This window comes from Vigna unguiculata, chromosome 8 (assembly GCF_004118075.2).
Source record: "Vigna unguiculata cultivar IT97K-499-35 chromosome 8, ASM411807v1, whole genome shotgun sequence".
In the NCBI taxonomy this organism is placed as follows: domain Eukaryota; kingdom Viridiplantae; phylum Streptophyta; class Magnoliopsida; order Fabales; family Fabaceae; genus Vigna; species Vigna unguiculata.
The window spans coordinates 13034733-13053549 of record NC_040286.1 but is presented as its reverse complement, the minus strand read 5'-3'; the positions used below and the strand labels follow the sequence as shown (position 1 = coordinate 13053549).

Sequence of the window (18817 nt, the reverse complement as noted above, 5' to 3'; positions counted from 1 at the left end):
GAGAAGATCTTCAAGGTGATGAACTGTGAAGATGAGCAGAAGCTACTATTTGCCACCTATTTGCTTAATGAGGATGATGAAGGATTATCTTGTTCCTTTTTAAGATGATTGAATATGGTGTGAGTTGATTAAGAAAGCTATGTGAAATTCCCACTGGACATTAAGATAGCAAGCTATCTAGATGTGAAGGTTCCTTTCACAAAGCTCAAGAGAAGAAGATGATGGATTGATTCAAAATGAAAAGAAAATGGAAAGCACATAAACCATAGAAAACTAAGAACAATTAAAGGAAGAAGAAAACATAAAATGGAAAGGAAAGAAATGGTAAAAATTTGAGAAGCACGCCACTACAAGGCTAGGCTAGAAGCCATGGCAACCTTGAAGATGAGTGGATGTGTGCCGCCACTTGCTATGCAAGATAAGGCTTAAAAGTATTCACTCCCTAGGGAGGAAACTCTCACAAATGGTTGAGACACAAGAGTGTTTTTACTTCAAAATGTTCTACCCTTTTACATGTCTAGGAGCACCCCTTATATAGAAGAGTTTAGGGGCCTCTAAGCAAATAAAAGATACCTAAGGATGTCTCTACAAAAACCTAACCCTAGCTTCTAGAAACTAGATCAAATAAGGTTACAAAAATGAGAGACAAAAGAGCTAACTATGGTGTGTGCAAGGCTAATTTCGTTCTAGCACAAAAGGAGACAAAGAATGTGTCTCATATGTCTCCAAAAAGTGGCCAAAGTGTGCTAAAAACAAAGGAGACCAAAGGTACATAGGTACACTTGCTTCATGCCTTTTACTTTATGCTTTATGCCTTTACTTTACTCTCTCCTCCACATCATTTATGCTCCCCAATCACCATGCGCCACCTAGCATTGCTTTCTTACTCCTAATTAACCTACAAAGCAAATAAACATAGATTAGCATGTTGGCTTAAGTCAAGTCAACTAAAGTGAACAAGTCAAACCTAGTCAAAGGTCAACAAGTCAACTAAAGTTGATTCAACTAAGTCAACTTAGAGAATCAAAAATAACAAACACAAATGAAAGGGATGAAGGATTAGTGAACTTCCTTTCTAAACATGCTTAGTCTTCTTAAACATGTGCCTTCATCCTTGGTTGGGGTCAATCTGTCATCATCCTCCCCTTCTTGGAGAGAATTTGACCACAAATTCTTTAAGCCTTTGTAGATGGAGCTTGACTTGATTTGGGGGAGGTTTTGCGCCTTCCTTTTATGAGCTCTTGTTCCATCTTTTCTAAGGGTACTACCCCTAGCTTTGGTTAGGCCATCCCTCTTTTCTAGACCACTCTTCTTCTCATGCTTGCGCATTGGGTCTTCCTTTTGAGCCTTGCAAGAGAAGAAAGAATGGTGATGTCCATCTTGCTTTGAAAATCTTTTTTTAGAGGCAAGTAACATTTTAGAGGTAACTTGCTCTTTTTCTTTTTCATCTTTTCTCTTATCTTTCACTTTATTTTGGTCCTCATTTGCTTGATTGGGTGAGAGAGGTAGGAGTGTGAACTTCTTGCCTTGGAAGGAGAAAGCATAGGTGTTAGCATGGCCATCATAAAAGACTTTTCTATCAAATTGTCATGGCCTACCTAACAAAATATGAGTTTCTTCCATAGGCACAACATCACATAACACCTCATCTTTAAAATTTCCAATTGAAAAGTTAATGAGGACTTGTTGAGTTACTTTAATGTCTTCTTTCATAAGCCATGATAGCTTGTAGGGCTTGGCATGAGGGATAGTTTTCAAGCCAAGCTTATCCACAACCCTTGTGCTAGCCATATTTACACAACTTCCATTATCTATGAGGAGGGGACATAGTTTGTCTTTGATATGACACCTTGAATGAAAAAGGTTTTGTCTTTGAGAAGGGACAAGTTCCTTGGAAACTTGTCTTAGTTGGTGCCTTATCATTAACAATCCACCTTCAAGGGGTTTAATCCTTTCACTTGAAGAAGAAGTGTGGGAAGAAGTACTTTTGGGGGAAGGGGGAGAAGAATGTTCACTCTCTACTTCTTTTTTAAGGTTTAAGGCCATGATTCTTTTGGTGGGACAATTTGAAGCTATGTGCCCATATCCCAAACACTTAAAACATTTTATAGAACTTGTCCTTGTACCTTGAGAAGAATTAGGAGTTTCATTAGAAGGCCTAGATGAATTAGTCCTAGGAGGTGGGTCTCTGGAACTCTTGAGTGGTGATTTATCATGTTTTCTTTCTTTATCTTTCCAAGTACTAGAATAGTAGTCATTGTATGAACCACTCCTCTTGGCCTCTTTTTTCTTTTGCAATTGAGTTTCAACTTTGATGGCCAAATGTAAAACTTTGTCAAGAGAGGAGTACTCATATAACTCTACTAAATCTTGTATGTCCCTCCTTAAACCACTCACAAATCTAGCTATCTTTTCCTTTTCACTTTCAAATTGGAGTCCTACTTTTAGAAGCATGGACTCCATTAACTTGTAATATTCATCCACACACATGGACCCTTGTTGAAGCCTTTGGAGCTTCAAAAGAGTCTCCCTCCTATAGTAGGAAGGAACAAATCTAGCGCGCATCAAATTTTTAAGGTCCCTCCAAGAAGTTGCGAGTGACTCTTGGTTAATATTGTCCATACATAATTGATGCCACCAAGTCATGGCATAATCCTCAAACTCTAAGACTACCAAATCTACTTGCTTTTGATGACTAACTACATGAATGGTAAAAATTTGGTCCACTTTTTGTTCCCACTCAATGTAGATGTTTGGGTCATTTTCTCCTTTGAACTTAGGAATCTTTGGAGTTTGCTTCTATTGTGATGATTTGTGCCTAGAATGCCCTCTTTTCCTAGCCTCTCTTTCTTGCTCTTTAGCTTCAAGCCTTTGAATGTGCTCTTGGATTCTTAGGTCACTTTGCTCCTTGTCCTTTCTCAATTGTTCAAAGGCCTCCTTCCTAGACAACTCCAAATCCCGAAGCAATCTCATCAATGTATTGTTTTTGTTTGGTGTAGGTGCATTTGATGAACTTGCCATGATTCCTACAACAAAAACACTCAAATCCGAGATAAAATAAATGGATTAGGGGTTAGACAACATGAAAATCGAGACCAAATCCAACCCAAATTGTAACCCAAGTGTTTAGATCACTCTCCCAAAGTAACAAGGCATGGCTAGCACTTAAAATCCACCAAAGGAGTGAAGCAAACACTTTTAAAAACTTGTTCAAAACCTTTCAAATGCAACACAAGTGATTCGGCCACAACATCCCAAGAGTTTCAAGAAAAGAAAACTACTAAGACACAACAAAGAACACCTAGTGACAAGCAAGAAAAGCACAAAAACAAGAAAGTTTAACTTCTAAGGAAATTTTGTTTTAAAGACAAAACCTGAACAAGACTAAAGCAATGAAAAACACTTTTAAAAACTCTATGGAAAGCATTTGAACAAACCAAGATTATACCTCAAATTATGCATACACCAAGAAAGATCATAACCAAGTTAAAGCATGGAACTAATTTGCCAATATCACCCAAAATCCAAGTACAAAATTTGCTAGCATAACACCTAGTAAAATTGGCCAAATGGATTCACCAAGCAACACATTAGCTCTCGGCCAAACTGTTTTTGGTCATGAAAATAATTTTTCTTTTCAAAACTAGGTACTTAAGATGATGAGAAGGATATTTTAGGGTGTCTTGAACACTTAGTTCCTTAAAAATTAGGTCAAAATCAATTTCAAGGAGCATGCTACAACAAAAGGCATAGATCTCATGCAATAGCTCAAATACTTAGAAACAAGAATAAGAAAACGCAAAGAAGCATATGACATATGACTCAAGCAAAAGTTAGACACATTTAAAGACTCAACATGACATACACAAAGACACAAACATGTAGCTATCATGCATTTAAACTCATGGATTTGAGGCTCAAAGAGTAAGCATCAAAAGACATGTTATCCAACCACATTTAGGAGCAAAAGAGTCACAAAACCGAAGCCAAAATTGCCACAACATAACCTGAAAACGTTGTTTTTCGTATTCTCGGCAGCTCTGACCTTTGCTCACTCATTTGATCATAACTCTCTCCACAGAACTCCAAATGCGTTAATTCTTTTTTTGTTGGAAACTAGACTCACAGAGCTTTCTTTTGATATAAAGAACGTTACTTTTGGACCACTGAGCTAGCTGCAGTATTTTTTTCAAAAACGCACACGTTGCTGCCAGCACTGTTTTTATGTGGACCATTCAAAGATAGCTACACAAGACAAGGTTAGAACATGAAAACACCATATTCAAGGACAACCAAAGCTCTAGATACCAAATGATGAAATATTATGTTGTTTTCTTTTAAGATTATTGAATATGGTGTGAGTTGATTAAGAAAGCTAAGTGAAATCCCCACTGGACATTAAGATAGCAAGCTATCTAGATGTGAAGGTTCCTTTCACAAAGCTCAAGAGAAGAAGATGATGGATTGATTCAAAATGAAAAGAAAATGGAAAGCACATAAACCATAGAAAACTAAGAACAATTAAAGGAAGAAGAAAACATAAAATGGAAAGGAAAGAAATGGTAAAAATGTGAGAAGCACGCCACTACAAGGCTAGGCTAGAAGCCATGGCAACCTTGAAGATGAGTGGATGTGTGCCGCCACTTGCTATGCAAGATAAGGCTTAAAAGTATTCACTCCCTAGGGAGGAAACTCTCACAAATGGTTGAGACACAAGAGTGTTTTTACTTCAAAATGTTCAACCCTCTTACATGTATAGGAGCACCCCTTATATAGAAGAGTTTAGGGGCCTCTAAGCAAATAAAAGATACCTAAGGATGTCTCTACAAAAACCTAACCCTAGCTTCTAGAAACTAGATCAAATAAGGTTACAAAAATGAGAGACAAAAGAGCTAACTATTGTGTGTGCAAGGCTAATTTTGTTCTAGCACAAAAGGAGACAAAGAATGTGTCTCATATGTCTCAAAAAATTGGTCAAAGTGTGCTAAAAACAAAGGAGACCAAAGGTACATAGGTACACTTGCTTCATGCCTTTTACTTTATGCTTTATGCCTTTACTTTACTCTCTCCTCCACATCATTTATGCTCCCCAATCACCATGCGCCACCTAGCATTGCTTTCTTACTCATAATTAAACTACAAAGCAAATAAACATAGATTAGCATGTTGGCTTAAGTCAAGTCAACTAAAGTCAACAAGTCAAACCTAGTCAAAGGTCAACAAGTTAACTAAAGTTGATTCAACTAAGTCAACTTAGGGAATCAAAAATAACAAACACAAATGAAAGGGATGAAGGATTAGTGAACTTCCTTTCTAAACATGCTTAGTCTTCTTAAGCATGTACCTTCATCCTTGGTTGTGGTCAATCCGTCATCAGAGGATGCAGACCCGGGAAGAACAGGTAGAGTGGACTAGCTTCAGGACGCGGTTCCTGGAGAAATACTTTTCTAACACGGCCAGGGAAGACAGGGAAGGAGAGTTTCTTGCAGTGCAGCAGGGAGAGATGACAGTACAGGAGTACGTAAATAAGTTTGAGCACCTGGCGGGATACTACTCACAAAATATTACAGAAGAGTGGAGGTGCTTGCAGTTTGAGCGATGACTCAAACATGAACTGAATAAGGTGGTGACACCTTTGAGGAAGAGAAGATTCCCAGTCTTGGTGGAATAGGCCAAGAGTGCTGAACATCTGGAGAAGGGCCCTAGTCCAGTTGTCCGACATCAGAAGAATGTCATAGAGGTGAGGCAAATGAAGAAGCCTTACAGCCGACCACAAGCATTCCAGGGTCCCTCTTGCTACCAATGTGGCAGACCCCATCTGAAGAGGTAGTGTCGTCAGCTGGCAGGTGGAGTAGGAGGGTCAGGCGACCGTCGCAAGTGCTTTATATGCGACAAACCAGGACATTTCGCCAACAATTGCCCAGAAAAGAAAAATTTGGGTGTGAAGAAGCCAACATCATCGCTAGTAGAGAGAGCTAAAGCGGCTGGCAAGATCTTTGCTTTGACCTCCACAGAGGGTACAAAATCAAGTAATCTCATTCTCGAACCATGCTTACTGTTGGGTTAGTTAGCCTTGGTGTTGTTCGATTCTGGAGCAACACATTATTTCGTTGCTAATGCGTGTGTGGTGAGATTGAATTTGGTGAAACGCGATTTGAGGTGTGAGTTGCTTGTTTCAACTCCCTCCTCAGGTCAAGTGGCTACCAGTTTAGTCCGCGTTGGGTGTTCAATGGAAGTGGCAGGTCGCAGATTCAAGGTGAACTTGGTGTGCTTGCCTTTAGAGGGACTGGATGTAATCTTGGGGATGGACTGACTGTCTAACAATCACATTATAATTGATTGTGGACGGCGCAGTTTGGTATTCCCAAAACATGAGGGATTGGAGTTAATCTTGACTCAGAGAGCGATAAATGAAGTGGAAGTCAGAGCCACCTGTTTTATGATAGTGGCTCATGTAGAGAAGAATAGCACCGCCGAGAATATTAGTGTGATCCCTGTAGTGGAGGAGTATGCTGATGTGTTTCCAGATGAAATACCATAGTTGCCACCGAGTAGGGATGTGGATTTCACCATCGATCTTATCCCTGGAGCTGGCCTAGTGTCCATGGCACCCTATAGAATGGCACCAGCGGAGTTGGCTGAGTTGAAGAAGCAATAGAAGATTTGCTTGAGAAGAAGTTCATCCGGCCGAGCGCATCACCTTGGGGAGCACTAGTACTCCTAGTAAAGAAAAAGGACGGCAGTTCAAGGTTGTGTGTTGATTCCCGTCAGTTGAATAAGCTCACCAAAAAGAATAAGTATCCAGTACCGAGGATAGACGATCTGTTTGATCAGCTGAGGGGAGCCGCAATGTTCTCTAAGATTGACTTGAGGTTTGGATATCATCAGATCTTAGTCAAACCGGAGGATGTGCAGAAGACGGCGTTCAGGTCACGCTACGGGCATTACGAGTATGTAGTGATGCCGCTTAGAGTGACAAATGCTTCGGCTATTTTCATGGACTACATGAACAAAATATTTCGACCGTACCTGGATCATTTTGTTGTTGTGTTTATTGACGGCATACTGATATACTCTGAGAGTCGGGATGAACACGTAGAGCATCTAAGAGTGGTGTTGGGAATTCTCAGAGAGCATAAACTGTATGGGAAGCTGTCGAAGTGTGAGTTTTGGCTGGATGAAGTACAGTTCTTGGGCCATGTGATATCAGCCCAATGAATAGCGGTGGACCCAGCGAAGATTGAGACAGTGGTGAAGTGGGAGAGACCGCAGATAGTTACTGAGGTGAGAAGCTTCTTGGGTCTGGCTGGTTATTACAGGCGTTTTGTGGAAGGGTTCTCTAAGATGGTGAGTCCATTGACTCAACTCACTAGGAAGGACCAGCCTTTTTCTTGGACAGACGAGTGTGAAGTCTGTTTTGAGGACATGAAGAGGAGATTAACCACTGCACCTATACTAGTTATTCCTGACACAACCAAGACGTTTGAGGTGTAATGTGATGCTTCATACCAGGGCCTCGGTTGTGTGTTGATGCAGGAGAAACGGCCTATTGCTTATGCATCTCGTCAACTGAAGGCACACGAGAAGAACTATCCTACACATGACTTGGAGTTGGTTGCGGTAGTTTTTGCTCTCAAAACATGGAGGCACTATTTATGTGGGGCTCAGTTTCAGGTATTCAGCGATCATAAGAGTTTAAAGTACTTATTTGATCAAAATGAGTTGAATATGAGGCATAGGCGTTGGATGGAATACCTGAAGGATTACGACTTTGAGCTGTTATACCACTCTGGTAAGGCTAATGTCGAAGCAGACGCTCTGAGCAGGAAGAAAGCTCATGTGTCAGCCATGATGATTAAGGAGTTGGAGCTAATTGAGAAGCTGCGAGATATGAATCTGGGATTGGATATAGAGGCAGGTCACATACGGTGCAGCATGTTGAGGATCACTAATGAGTTCCTGGATAAGGTTCGAGTGGAACAGGGTAAGGATCAGGAACTGCAACATATTATTAGTGAGTTGGGCACAGAGAAGAGAAAGGACTTCAAGATGGGCAGAGATGGTATCTTGTGTTTCAGAGAGAGGGTGTGTGTACCCAGTAGTCGGGTATTGAGGAAGATGCTCTTGGATGAAGGGCATAAGAGTCGTCTTAGCATACATCCAGGTATGACTAAGATGTACAAGGACTTGAAGGCGACTTTCTAGTGGACTGACATGAAAACTGATGTGGCAGATTATGTAGCATCTTACTTAGTGTTCCAAAAAGCGAAGATCGAGCATCAAAGGCCAGGTGGTACGTTGGAGCCTCTTGAGATTCCTTAGTGGAAATGGGACAACATTTCCATGGAATTTGTTACGCACTTGCCGAGGTCGGTGAGGGGGCATGATTCTATTTGGGTAATAGTGGATAGATTGACAAAGTGGGCCCACTTGTTGCCAATTAATCAGCAGATGTCTCTGGATAAACTGGCAGAGTTGTATGTACTGGAGATAGTCAGGTTACATGGTGTGCCTACTAGTATTATCTCAGATAGAGATCCGAGGTTCACATCGAGGTTCTGGCAGTCGTTGCAGAACACCTTGGGCACTTAGTTAAGAATGAGCTCGGCATATCATCCTCAGACTGATGGCCAGTCTGAGAGAACCATACAGTCTCTAGAGGACTTACTGAGAACATGTGTCCTGGATCATCTCGGGACGTGGAGTGATGTGCTACCATTGGTGGAGTTCACTTATAATAATAGCTACCATTCCAGCATTGGGATGGCACCTTACGAGGCCTTGTATGGTAGGAGATGTCGGACACCTTTGTGTTGGCAGTAGGATGGAGAGTCTGTGGTACTTGGTCCAGAATTCTTACAACAGACTACTGAAAAAGTAAGGGTAATACAGGATCGGATGCGTGAAACTCAGAGTCGGCAGAAATCCTATGCAGATAAGAGGAGGAGGCCACTTGAGTTTGAGGCTGGTGACCACGTGTTCCTCAGGGTTACACCTACAGCAGGTATTGGGAGAGCATTGAAATTGAGGAAGTTGACTCCTTGATTCATCGGTCCATATCATATTACGAGGTAAATTGGACCGGTGGCGTACGAGATTGCATTGCCACCTCACTTAGCGAACCTGCACAATGTCTTCCACGTATCACAACTGAGGAAGTACGTGGCGGATCCTACTCATGTGCTGGAGCAGGATGATGTTCAGGTGCGTGAGAATCTGACTTTGGGAGTTGGACCAGTGAGAATTCTAGATTCTCAAGTCAAACAACTCAGAGGGAAGGAGATTCAGACTATGAAGGTTCTCTGGGACAAGGCAACCCAAGAGATGACTTGGGAGATGGAGGATCTCATGAGGAAGTCTTATCCTCACCTCTTTGATGGTAAGTCCTATTTTCGAGGACGAAAACTTTTAAAGGTGGGGGAATTGTAAGACCCGTGAAAATTAATTAAATTAGATAATTAATTAATTAATAAATGCGGGTAGAAAGTGCCTTTATGGCATTAATTATTGTTTAATGTGACGTGGAAAAGTACTAGCTCAAATGGTTGAGAGTACTTGGTTTGTGTGAGAGGACTTGGGTTCGAGTCCTATGTATGCCAATTATGTGTTGTTGTTTTATTATTGATTTTTAATAATATGTATGAGTATGGAATTGGTATTGTAAGCTTATCATGATTGGAGTGTATCACTAACATGACTTGGTTGAATTGGTTATGCACTTGAATGGTGACTAAGTGGTCATGGGTTCAAACTTGGTTGGGAATGAAATTGGAACTTTATATTTTTAAAGTGTAGTTTTGGAGGGAATATGAGAGGGCAAAAGAAAACCTAGAAGGGAAGCCAAGGTGTGTGAATAAGTAATTGTCTGATAATTAACTAGGAATATACGTATCCTTTTTTCTGTTGTTAAGGTAGAAAACTGAACCAAGAATTCTTTTTCTTTATCATCAATCGAATCAGTGTTCGAGACCCAGGATTCTATTTGATCATCAATCCAATCACCATTCATGTTTTTTATTTTTCATATCAAGGAATAGATTGCTTTAATTATAATGACCCCTAAATGAGAATTAAACACACTAAAAAGCTCAATTTCGTTTTAGTTTTAAAACCCATCATAAAGACACCTATAAAAGCAAAATTTTAGGTAGAGGGAAGGGTTTTGGCAGTGTGGTGAACTGGTGTGGAGAGGAGAACGAAATTAGGGTGTGCAAAGGGGGAGGCAAAAGTAATTGGGAATCAAGGGTCCTTGTCTTTCTCAACTTTAATCAGTAATTCCAGGTTAGGGGAGCTGTATTTTGAGTATGTAAATTTCATGATGTGAATTATGATTTTGTGTCATTGCCTTCTCAATTGGAATATGATTGTGGTGAATTCGTGTATGTGTAATCAAAATAATGAATTGGCTAGATGGTTATAGGTTGCAAACCCTATCATGCATTATATGTTTTGGGAATTAGGGTTTTTGGTATGGAGTGGTTGTGAACGCTTAAACAGTGTGTCTTGGTAGTTTAATTTGGATATAAAGCGTGATTTTGATGTATTTTTGCCATTACATTGTGTTGGTAATGATTGGTTGGTGTTTTGGTATTGTTTTTGGCGAATTGTGTGCGCGAACAGATTCGAAACCCTGCAAGTCTCACCCAAGCGGGTCCACCTCGCCTAAGCGAGAGTTGTAGAGTCTCACTTTGGGTTCTGGTTCGTGGTTCTCGCCTAGGCGACCAGGAAAAAGGTTGAGCGACATTGGTCTCTCGCTCAAGCGAGAGGCACTCGCCTAAGCGAGGTCGCGAAGAAACATCGAAGTTTTGAGCGCGACATCTCACCCAAGCAAGAGGTTTTGAGTTCTGAGCGATGGACACTCTCGCCTAGGCGAGAGTGGCTCACCTAAGCGAGTTCTCGAAGTGCATTGCTGTTTGTTTTGTCAAATACTCATCTAGGCGAGGTCTGTGTGTTGTTTTGAGCGAAGGTGTGACTTGCCTAGGTGAGAGGATCTCGCCTAAGCGAGATAACGTGATGCGACCACTGTTTTAAGCTCGCTCAAGCGAGGTGAGCTAGCCTAAGCGAGACAGAGGGCTTAGCTTGGGCGAGAGTCCCTGACTTAAGTGAGTTTATGCGAATTTCCATGTTTGTGTGTGCTTGTGTGTGTGATTTGGCTACTTTATCCTAAGTATAGGAAGTATATGTGTGTGGTGTGGTGTTTGGGCTTGAAGGACTAAGTCCAATATGGGTATGGGATGTGCTTGAGTGGTTGAACGCATGATGGGCATGGAACTGGTTGAGTTCTCGTCGGCTACTATTGGGCGAGAAGTCCTTAGTATGGTGATTACATGCGTTGGACGCATGATGGGCAAGGAACTATGATGTTCCCGTTGGCTATTATTGGGCGAGGAGTCCATAGAATGGTGATTGCGTGCGTGCCAGGATCCAAGTTGAGGAGGCTTGGATGATTTACTACAGACGAGGAGTCTGTAGGGCATGACTATGAGTGGGATAGGCTCATAGGGTTGGACCACAAATGAGTTAGTTTCATGGGAGCGTAGTGAAGTCCCAAGACCTAGTTCATGTATATGACTCATGAAGGACTATGAGGTCATGGTTGGGTAATTTGAAAATCATAAAATTGTAAGTTATGCTATTTTGGGATGGGTGGCATATTTATATATTGTGCATAGCTCACCCTTTCTGTGTGTGTTTGGCAATGATCGGATAACTCGTTATCCGGGAGCATGGGATAGCATGGGATTTTGTATATATTTATTATTTTGGTTTTGAGATAACTGTGTAACCCTTTTGGGAGCCATTTGAATATTACTTCAGTTTTATAATTATGGATTCCTGTTTCTATTACATGTATATTAAAGTTTTAAATTTCCTGTGTTTTTGGGAAATGGTTTTATATTAAATGAGGTATTTTTTTTTATTTCGGATTTTATTTATTAAATATTAGTAATATTCCTTAGGGATGTTACATCATATGTTAACTTGAAGTTTTCTTATTCTTGTTTTTCCAAGTATTTGATTCTTGCTTTCACTTTACGTCTTGCTTGATGTATGCCCCATGAAATTGATTTTGGCCTAAAACTTGAGGAACTAAGTGTCCAAGCCACCTAAAACTTTTTCTCACCATTTTCTGAAACTAGTTGTGAAAGAAGAAAATTTTGCACCCATTTTTGCCTAAAAACCGAGAGCAACCTTGCTCCTTGGTGAATTAAAAGTGTGTTTTTCACTAGTGTTATGCTACTAGTTTTTCATACTTGAGAATTGGGTGATATTGGCTAATTAGTTCCATGCTTTAACTTGGTTATGATCTTTCTTGGTGTATACATGATTTAAGACTTGAAGATGCTTGTTCAAGTGCTTTCCATAGAGTCTTAAAAATTTGCTTTTCTTGTATTAGTCTTGTTCAAAGTTTTGTCACCAATATTTTTCTTTACTTAGAGTTTAGCTTTCCTTGTTTCTGCGCTTTTCTTGCTTGTCACTAGGTGTTCTTTGTTTTGTCTTAGTAGTTTTCTTTCTTGAAACTCTTGGGGTGTTGTGGCCGAATCACTTGTCTTGCATTTGAAAGGTTTTGCATAAATTTTTAAAAGTGTTTTCTTCAATCCTTTGGTGGATTTTGAGTGCTAGCCTTGCCTTGTTACTTTGGGAGTGTGATCTAAACACTTGGGTTGCATTTTGGGTTGGAATTGGTCTCGATTTTCATGTTGTCTAACCCCTAATTCATTTATTTTGTCTTGGCTTTGAGTGTTTTGTTGTAGGAATCATGGAAAGTTCATCAAATGCATCTACTCCAAACAAAAACAATACATTGATGAGATTGCTTCAGGATTTGGAGTTGTCTAGGAAAGAGTCCTTTAAACAATTGAGAAAAGAAAAGGAGCAAAGTGACCTAAGAATCCAAGAGCACATTCAAAGGCTTGAAGCTAAAGAGTAAGAAAGAGAGGCTAGGAAAAGAGGGCATTCTAGGCGCAACCCATCACAAGAGAAGCAAACTCCAAAGATTCCTAAGTTCTATGGAGGAAGTGATCCCAAAATCTTCCTTGATTGGGAAGCTAAAGTTGATCAAATTTTCAATGAAAATCATGTAAAGGATCAAGCACAAGTTGATCTAGTAGTTTTAGGATTTTTAGAGTATGCCAATACTTTGTGGCATAAAGTTTGTAAGAATTATGACCAAGGGCCACCCGCGGCTTCTTGGATGGACATTAAAACTCTTATGCGCGCTAGATTTGTTCCTCCCTCCTATAGGAAGGAACTTCTTTTGAAGCTCCAAAGGCTTCACCAAGGTCCTATGAGTGTGAGTGCGTACTTTAAAGAATTAGAGTCTCAAATGCGTAGGGTTGAAATAAAAGAAACTAACAAAGAGAAAATAAAAAGATTTGTGAGTGGTCTTAGGAGAGACATACAAGACCAGTAGAGTTGTATGAGTACTCCACTCTTGAAAATGTTTTCACAGTTGCTCTTGGGATTGAAATTCAATTGAAAAGAAAAAGAAGGGCAAAGAAGAGTTACTCAACCAACCACTACTTTAGTCACTCATGGAAGGAAAATAATAAAAAGAAACATGATAAATTCCCTTCTAACTCTGATCAAGAATCACCAAGTAAAAGTAAGTCACCAAGTGATCACATTTACCATTCCACTTCTCCAAGATCAAGTTCCATTAAATGTTTTAAATGTTTGGGTTATAATCACATTGCTTTAAATTGCCCAACCAAGATGACCATGATCTTAAAGAAGAGTAATGATGTTGAAAGTGAACATTCATCTCCCCATTCTCTTTCAAAAGAACCTTCTTCCTCTAGTAAAACTAAAATTTTTGAGAAAGACCCTATGTTATTAAGGCGCATGATATGTCAAGATCAAAGTGAGCTTGAATCAACTCAAAGAGAAAACATTTTTCAATCTAGATGCAAAATTAACAAATGGGTTTGCTCTCTAATTATTGATGGAGGAAGTAGTACCAATGTAGCTAGCACAAGGTTGGTGGAAAAGCTTAGCTTAGAGACCATTCCTCATGCTAAGCCCTACAAGCTTGCTTGGATAAGTAAAGAGGGAGAAATAGATGTCAATAAACAAGTCCTAATTAACTTCTCTATAGGAAGCTACAAAGATGAGGTGCTATGTGATGTTGTTCCCATGGAAGTCACACATATCTTACTAGGTAGGCCATGGCAATTTGATAAACAAACTTTACATGATGGCCATACCAACCAATACATTTTCTTCATAAATGGGAAAAAGACAACTTTACTACCTCTATCACCTCAAGAAGTTAATAAGGATAGAAATATAAAAAGAAAAGATAAAGAAGAAAAACAAAAGGGGCAAGCTTTCACCAAGGTGTTATTTGCCTACAAACAAAATTCTTCCAAGGCAAGATGTGCATCATCCTTCCTTCTCTTCTCAAGCCAAAAAGGAAGGCCCAAAGCACAAACAAGAAAGGAAGAGTAGTCTAGAAAATAAAGATGGCCTAACCAAAGCTAGGGGTAAACCTTTAGAAAGGATGGAACAAGATCTCATAAAAGGGAGGCGCAGATCCTCCCCCAAATCAATTCAAGCTCCATCTACAAAGGCTTAAAGAATTTGTGGTCAAATTCTCTCAAGGAGAGGAGGATGATGAAGGATTGACCCCAACCAAGGATGGAGGCAAATGCTTAAGAAGACTAAGCATGTTTAGAAAGGAAGTTCACTAATCCTTCATCCCTTTCATTTGTGTTTGTTATTTTTGATTCCCAAAGTTGACTTAGTTGAATCAACTTTAGTTGACTTGTTGACCTTTGACTAGGTTTGACTTGTTGACTATAGTTGACTTGACTTAAGCCAAATGCTAATCTATGTTTATTTGCTTTGTATGTTAATTAGGAGTAAAAAAGCAATGCTAGGTGGCGCATGGTGATTGGGGAGCATAAATGATGTAGAGGAGAGAGTAAAGCAAAGGCATAAAACATAAAGTAAAAGACATAAAATAAGTGTACCTATGTACCTCTGGTCTCCTTTGTTTTTTGCACACTTTGGTCACTTTTTGAAGACATATGAGACACATTCTTTGTCTCCTTTTGTGCTAGAACAAAATTAGCCTTGCACACACCATAGTTAGCTCTTTTGTCTCTCATTTTTGTAACCTTATTTGACCTAGTTTCTAGAAGCTAGGGTTAGGTTTTTGTAGAGACATCCTTAAGTATCTTTTATTTTCTTAGAGGCCCCTAAACTCTTCTATATAAGGGGTGCTCCTAGACATGTAAAAGGGTTGAATATTTTGAAGTAAAAACACTCTTGTGTCTCAACCATTTGTGAGAGTTTCCTCCCTAGGGAGTGAATACTTTTAAGCCTTATCTTGCATAGCAAGTGGCAGCACATATCCACTCATCTTCAAGGTTGTCATGGCTTCTAGCCTAGCCTTGTAATGGCGTGCTTCTCACATTTTTACCATTTCTTTCCTTTCCATTTTATGTTTTCTTCTTCCTTTAATTGTTCTTGGTTTTCTATGGTTTATGTGCTTTCCATTTTCTTTTTGTTTTGAATCAATCCATCATCTTCTTCTCTTAAGCTTTATGAAAGGAACCTTCACATCTAGATAGCTTGCTATCTTAATGTCTAGTGGGGATTTCACTTAGCTTTCTTTATCAACTCACACCATATTCAATTATCTTAAAAAGGAACAAGATACTCTATCATCATAAAACGAGGGCTTTACTCGCTTTACCTTGAACTGACCTATTATAGAAAGCTATGTATGCTTTAACAATTTCAATATAAAAGTAGGTCAATTGTATTATTTAACAAATTTTGTTGTTATTAATGACATAATGTGCTTTAGTGTATTTTATAAACAGTCTTAATCTTAGTGTTCATAGCTTGCTTTCAACAATCCAACTTTTTTTTCTAGTGTAAAACTGAATCTAAATTTTTGGTTAAACACTTCTTTTACATATCACATTATTTATCTTCATCTTGATGCATATAGGACTTTGAAAGTGACATTTGCATCAACAAAAAGGTACTTCATTCCTCGGTGACTAGAAGCTTGATATGAGTTGTCTTGATCTTAACATGCTTTTATCTTCTCTTTAGATGGAAACAACTCAAACATATATAGGATATAGAAAGAATAACTATTAGCTTTTGTTAGCATCAATTGAAGAGTCTATAATTGAGATAGACAGTCTATATGGGTTTAAGATTATGTAGGGTCTCAACGATCCATGTGTTAATATTAAGGAGTTATTTTTTATTTAATTATGTGTTTGGTGATGCATTAAGTATGACCATTGTCTTAAATATCTTTATTAAGTTTATGTTCACACTAAATGTCATTATTATTTTTGTGTTCACATCTAGAATTCCTTTTCATGTATTCACGTTTAGAAACGTTGATTGAAACTTATTTCATTCTCCTCTGGCTGAAAATATATTCTATAAAAGCGGGTCAAAGTTCCTCTTGAATTTAATAGAAATCATGTTCTTAGAGTACTTTGAGTATATTGAGAGCATGCCTTTGGTTTGAAGAGCCTTTTCAAGTAGTGAATTTTCGTAACACTTATCCTATGAAACTCTTTCTAAACGTAGTGTATTCTTTCCATCTTGTTAATTCATTTTTTCTTTTCTTTTGCAACTTATTCTTGTTGTGGTGCTATAATCTCCACGTGCCACAAGCTTATAAAATCAACCATGGAGAATGTTTTCTATTGAAATTATTGATTTGATAGATCCATCCAGCTTTTAAGACATACTTCAAGTTTCTTCATTTTGTCGAATTTAAGTTGTTTCTTTTTTTACATGTTTAGTCTCATGCATTTTAATCTTTCTCTTTTAAATGTAAGCTTTCACGCCTGTATAATTCAAGTTTTATTCCATCAATCACATTATTTCATAACTACACAATTGTCACATCTTGGGTAGTGTTTGATAATAAAGTGTGTTTGACATTATACTTGGATTTATTTAATTATTAACCTTAGTTTGACTTATCATATATATATATATATATATATATATATATATATATATATATATATATATATATATATATATATATATATATATATATATATATTTCTATTTTATATGTAGAAAATATTTAAACATTGTTTTTTATGAATATACTAACTTATATGAATTGTTTGGTATTTATTTTTCTATTAATCTTTCTGCTAAAGTACGCGTAAAAAATTAGTTAAATAAAGAGCATCATTAGATTATAAGCATATAACTACTAATATAAAAATATGAAATAATTAGTCCAATGACTAATCGCATTTAGTACTATCATAATTTGAGGTAAAGTACATTTTAGTACCTCTAGATTGTATTAACAATCTTTAGTTATATTTATTAACAATAATAATAATTATTATTATTATTATTTTTATAAAATAATATTAATAACCATAAAATAATAATAAGTAAAATAATTTTTCTATTCAACAAAATAAACTCTATTTCCAGTCATTTATTATCTCTTATTCTTATTCTTTTCTTTTCTTTTCCATCCTCTATTTGTCTCCACTATTTTAAACAAAAACCTAATTATGTATTGTCGGAGTAAAGTCATATAAAATGAGTCATTACGCTTATGTCTCCTTAAGAAAAAAAGAAGAAGATAAAATGAATAATTTTCTCGCATATGATAAAATTGATTATGAATGACTTATATATATATATATATATATATATATATATATATATATATATATATATATATATATATATATATATATATCCATCTTAGATTATTAAAAATATATTTTATCTTTAAATATAAGAATATGATTTCATCATATACACATTATTTACTTATATAGGTCTAGGTTATTTTTTCGAATAAAGTAAAAAGTAAGTTTTGTGAAGGTGTTATGCATTTATATTTGAAACAATTAATTTGCATGGAAACATAAGGAATATGAAAAACTGTTGATTCATGAATTAAGTTATAATCATACGTTTTATCAAACTTTTAACACAAATGAATTATAAAAGTTATGAGAAGTGATTAAAGTAAAAATGTTACGAAAATTGTGGTATAAATGCAGTGTTCCAAAGCATTTGAAAACCATGATTCGAAAGCATGGCTACATTCAACAAATTTTGTGTCATAGTAGTTCTTACAATTAGCCTTACTTTAATGGTGAAAAGAGGAGTTTCAAGAGAGATGATTTGGGAAGCAAATGATGCAGCAAGGCCATTGTCATCATACGAACAATATTTACAAAACTGTGCTGCTAAGTTGTACCCAGATTGTGGTGTTAATATTTTCTCAGCTATATTTTTTGGTAACGACACCGTTACTTGTGAATGCTGTGACAAGCTTGTGAATGATGTAGGAAAACAATGCCACGATGATATGACAAAATACATTTTGCAAAGGCCAGATTATAGGACAAAGAAGAATCAGATCCTTTGTAAAAGTGATAGTGTTTGGAATGATTGTGTTTCTCTCGAAAGCCCTGCGCTTGAACCCGTTGCTGCAACCTTTACTGATTCCGTTGCTCATCAATCACACTTATTCATGTGAAAATTTGTAATACGTTCCATCAAATATAATATTATTAATTTATAATTTATTGTCTAATTCTTCTTCTTAATTAAAAAATAAACCATAGTAACATTATTTAACAATTGTTATTGATCATTTAAACCTTCTCATCAACACTAACGTTTTTTTTTTTTTTAATTTATAAGGCAGTTAATGTCTAGCTTTGTTATTTATGTTCTTACTAATTAATGATTGTGGATTAGTTATTTATTGTGATTATTTAAGAAATATGACTAAATAAAGATCATCTTCAATAATCTTAAACATAGGTTCTTTAATAACTAA

General features: G+C 37.4%; 1 protein-coding gene across 1 annotated transcript; it reads left to right on the top strand.

Moving 5' to 3' along the window:
• Window positions 1-18064: 18064 nt before the first annotated feature.
• LOC114194860 (protein DOWN-REGULATED IN DIF1 11-like) lies at window positions 18065-18511 on the top strand. The gene has a single exon (XM_028085267.1). The coding sequence runs from the start codon at window positions 18065-18067 to the stop codon at window positions 18509-18511; it is 447 nt and encodes a 148-aa protein (XP_027941068.1).
• The last annotated feature ends 306 nt before the right edge of the window (window positions 18512-18817 follow it).

Coding starts and splice junctions, on each gene's coding strand:
- LOC114194860 (XM_028085267.1), top strand. CDS start 18,065: ATGGCTACATTCAACAAATTTTGTGTCATAGTAGTTCTTACAATTAGC.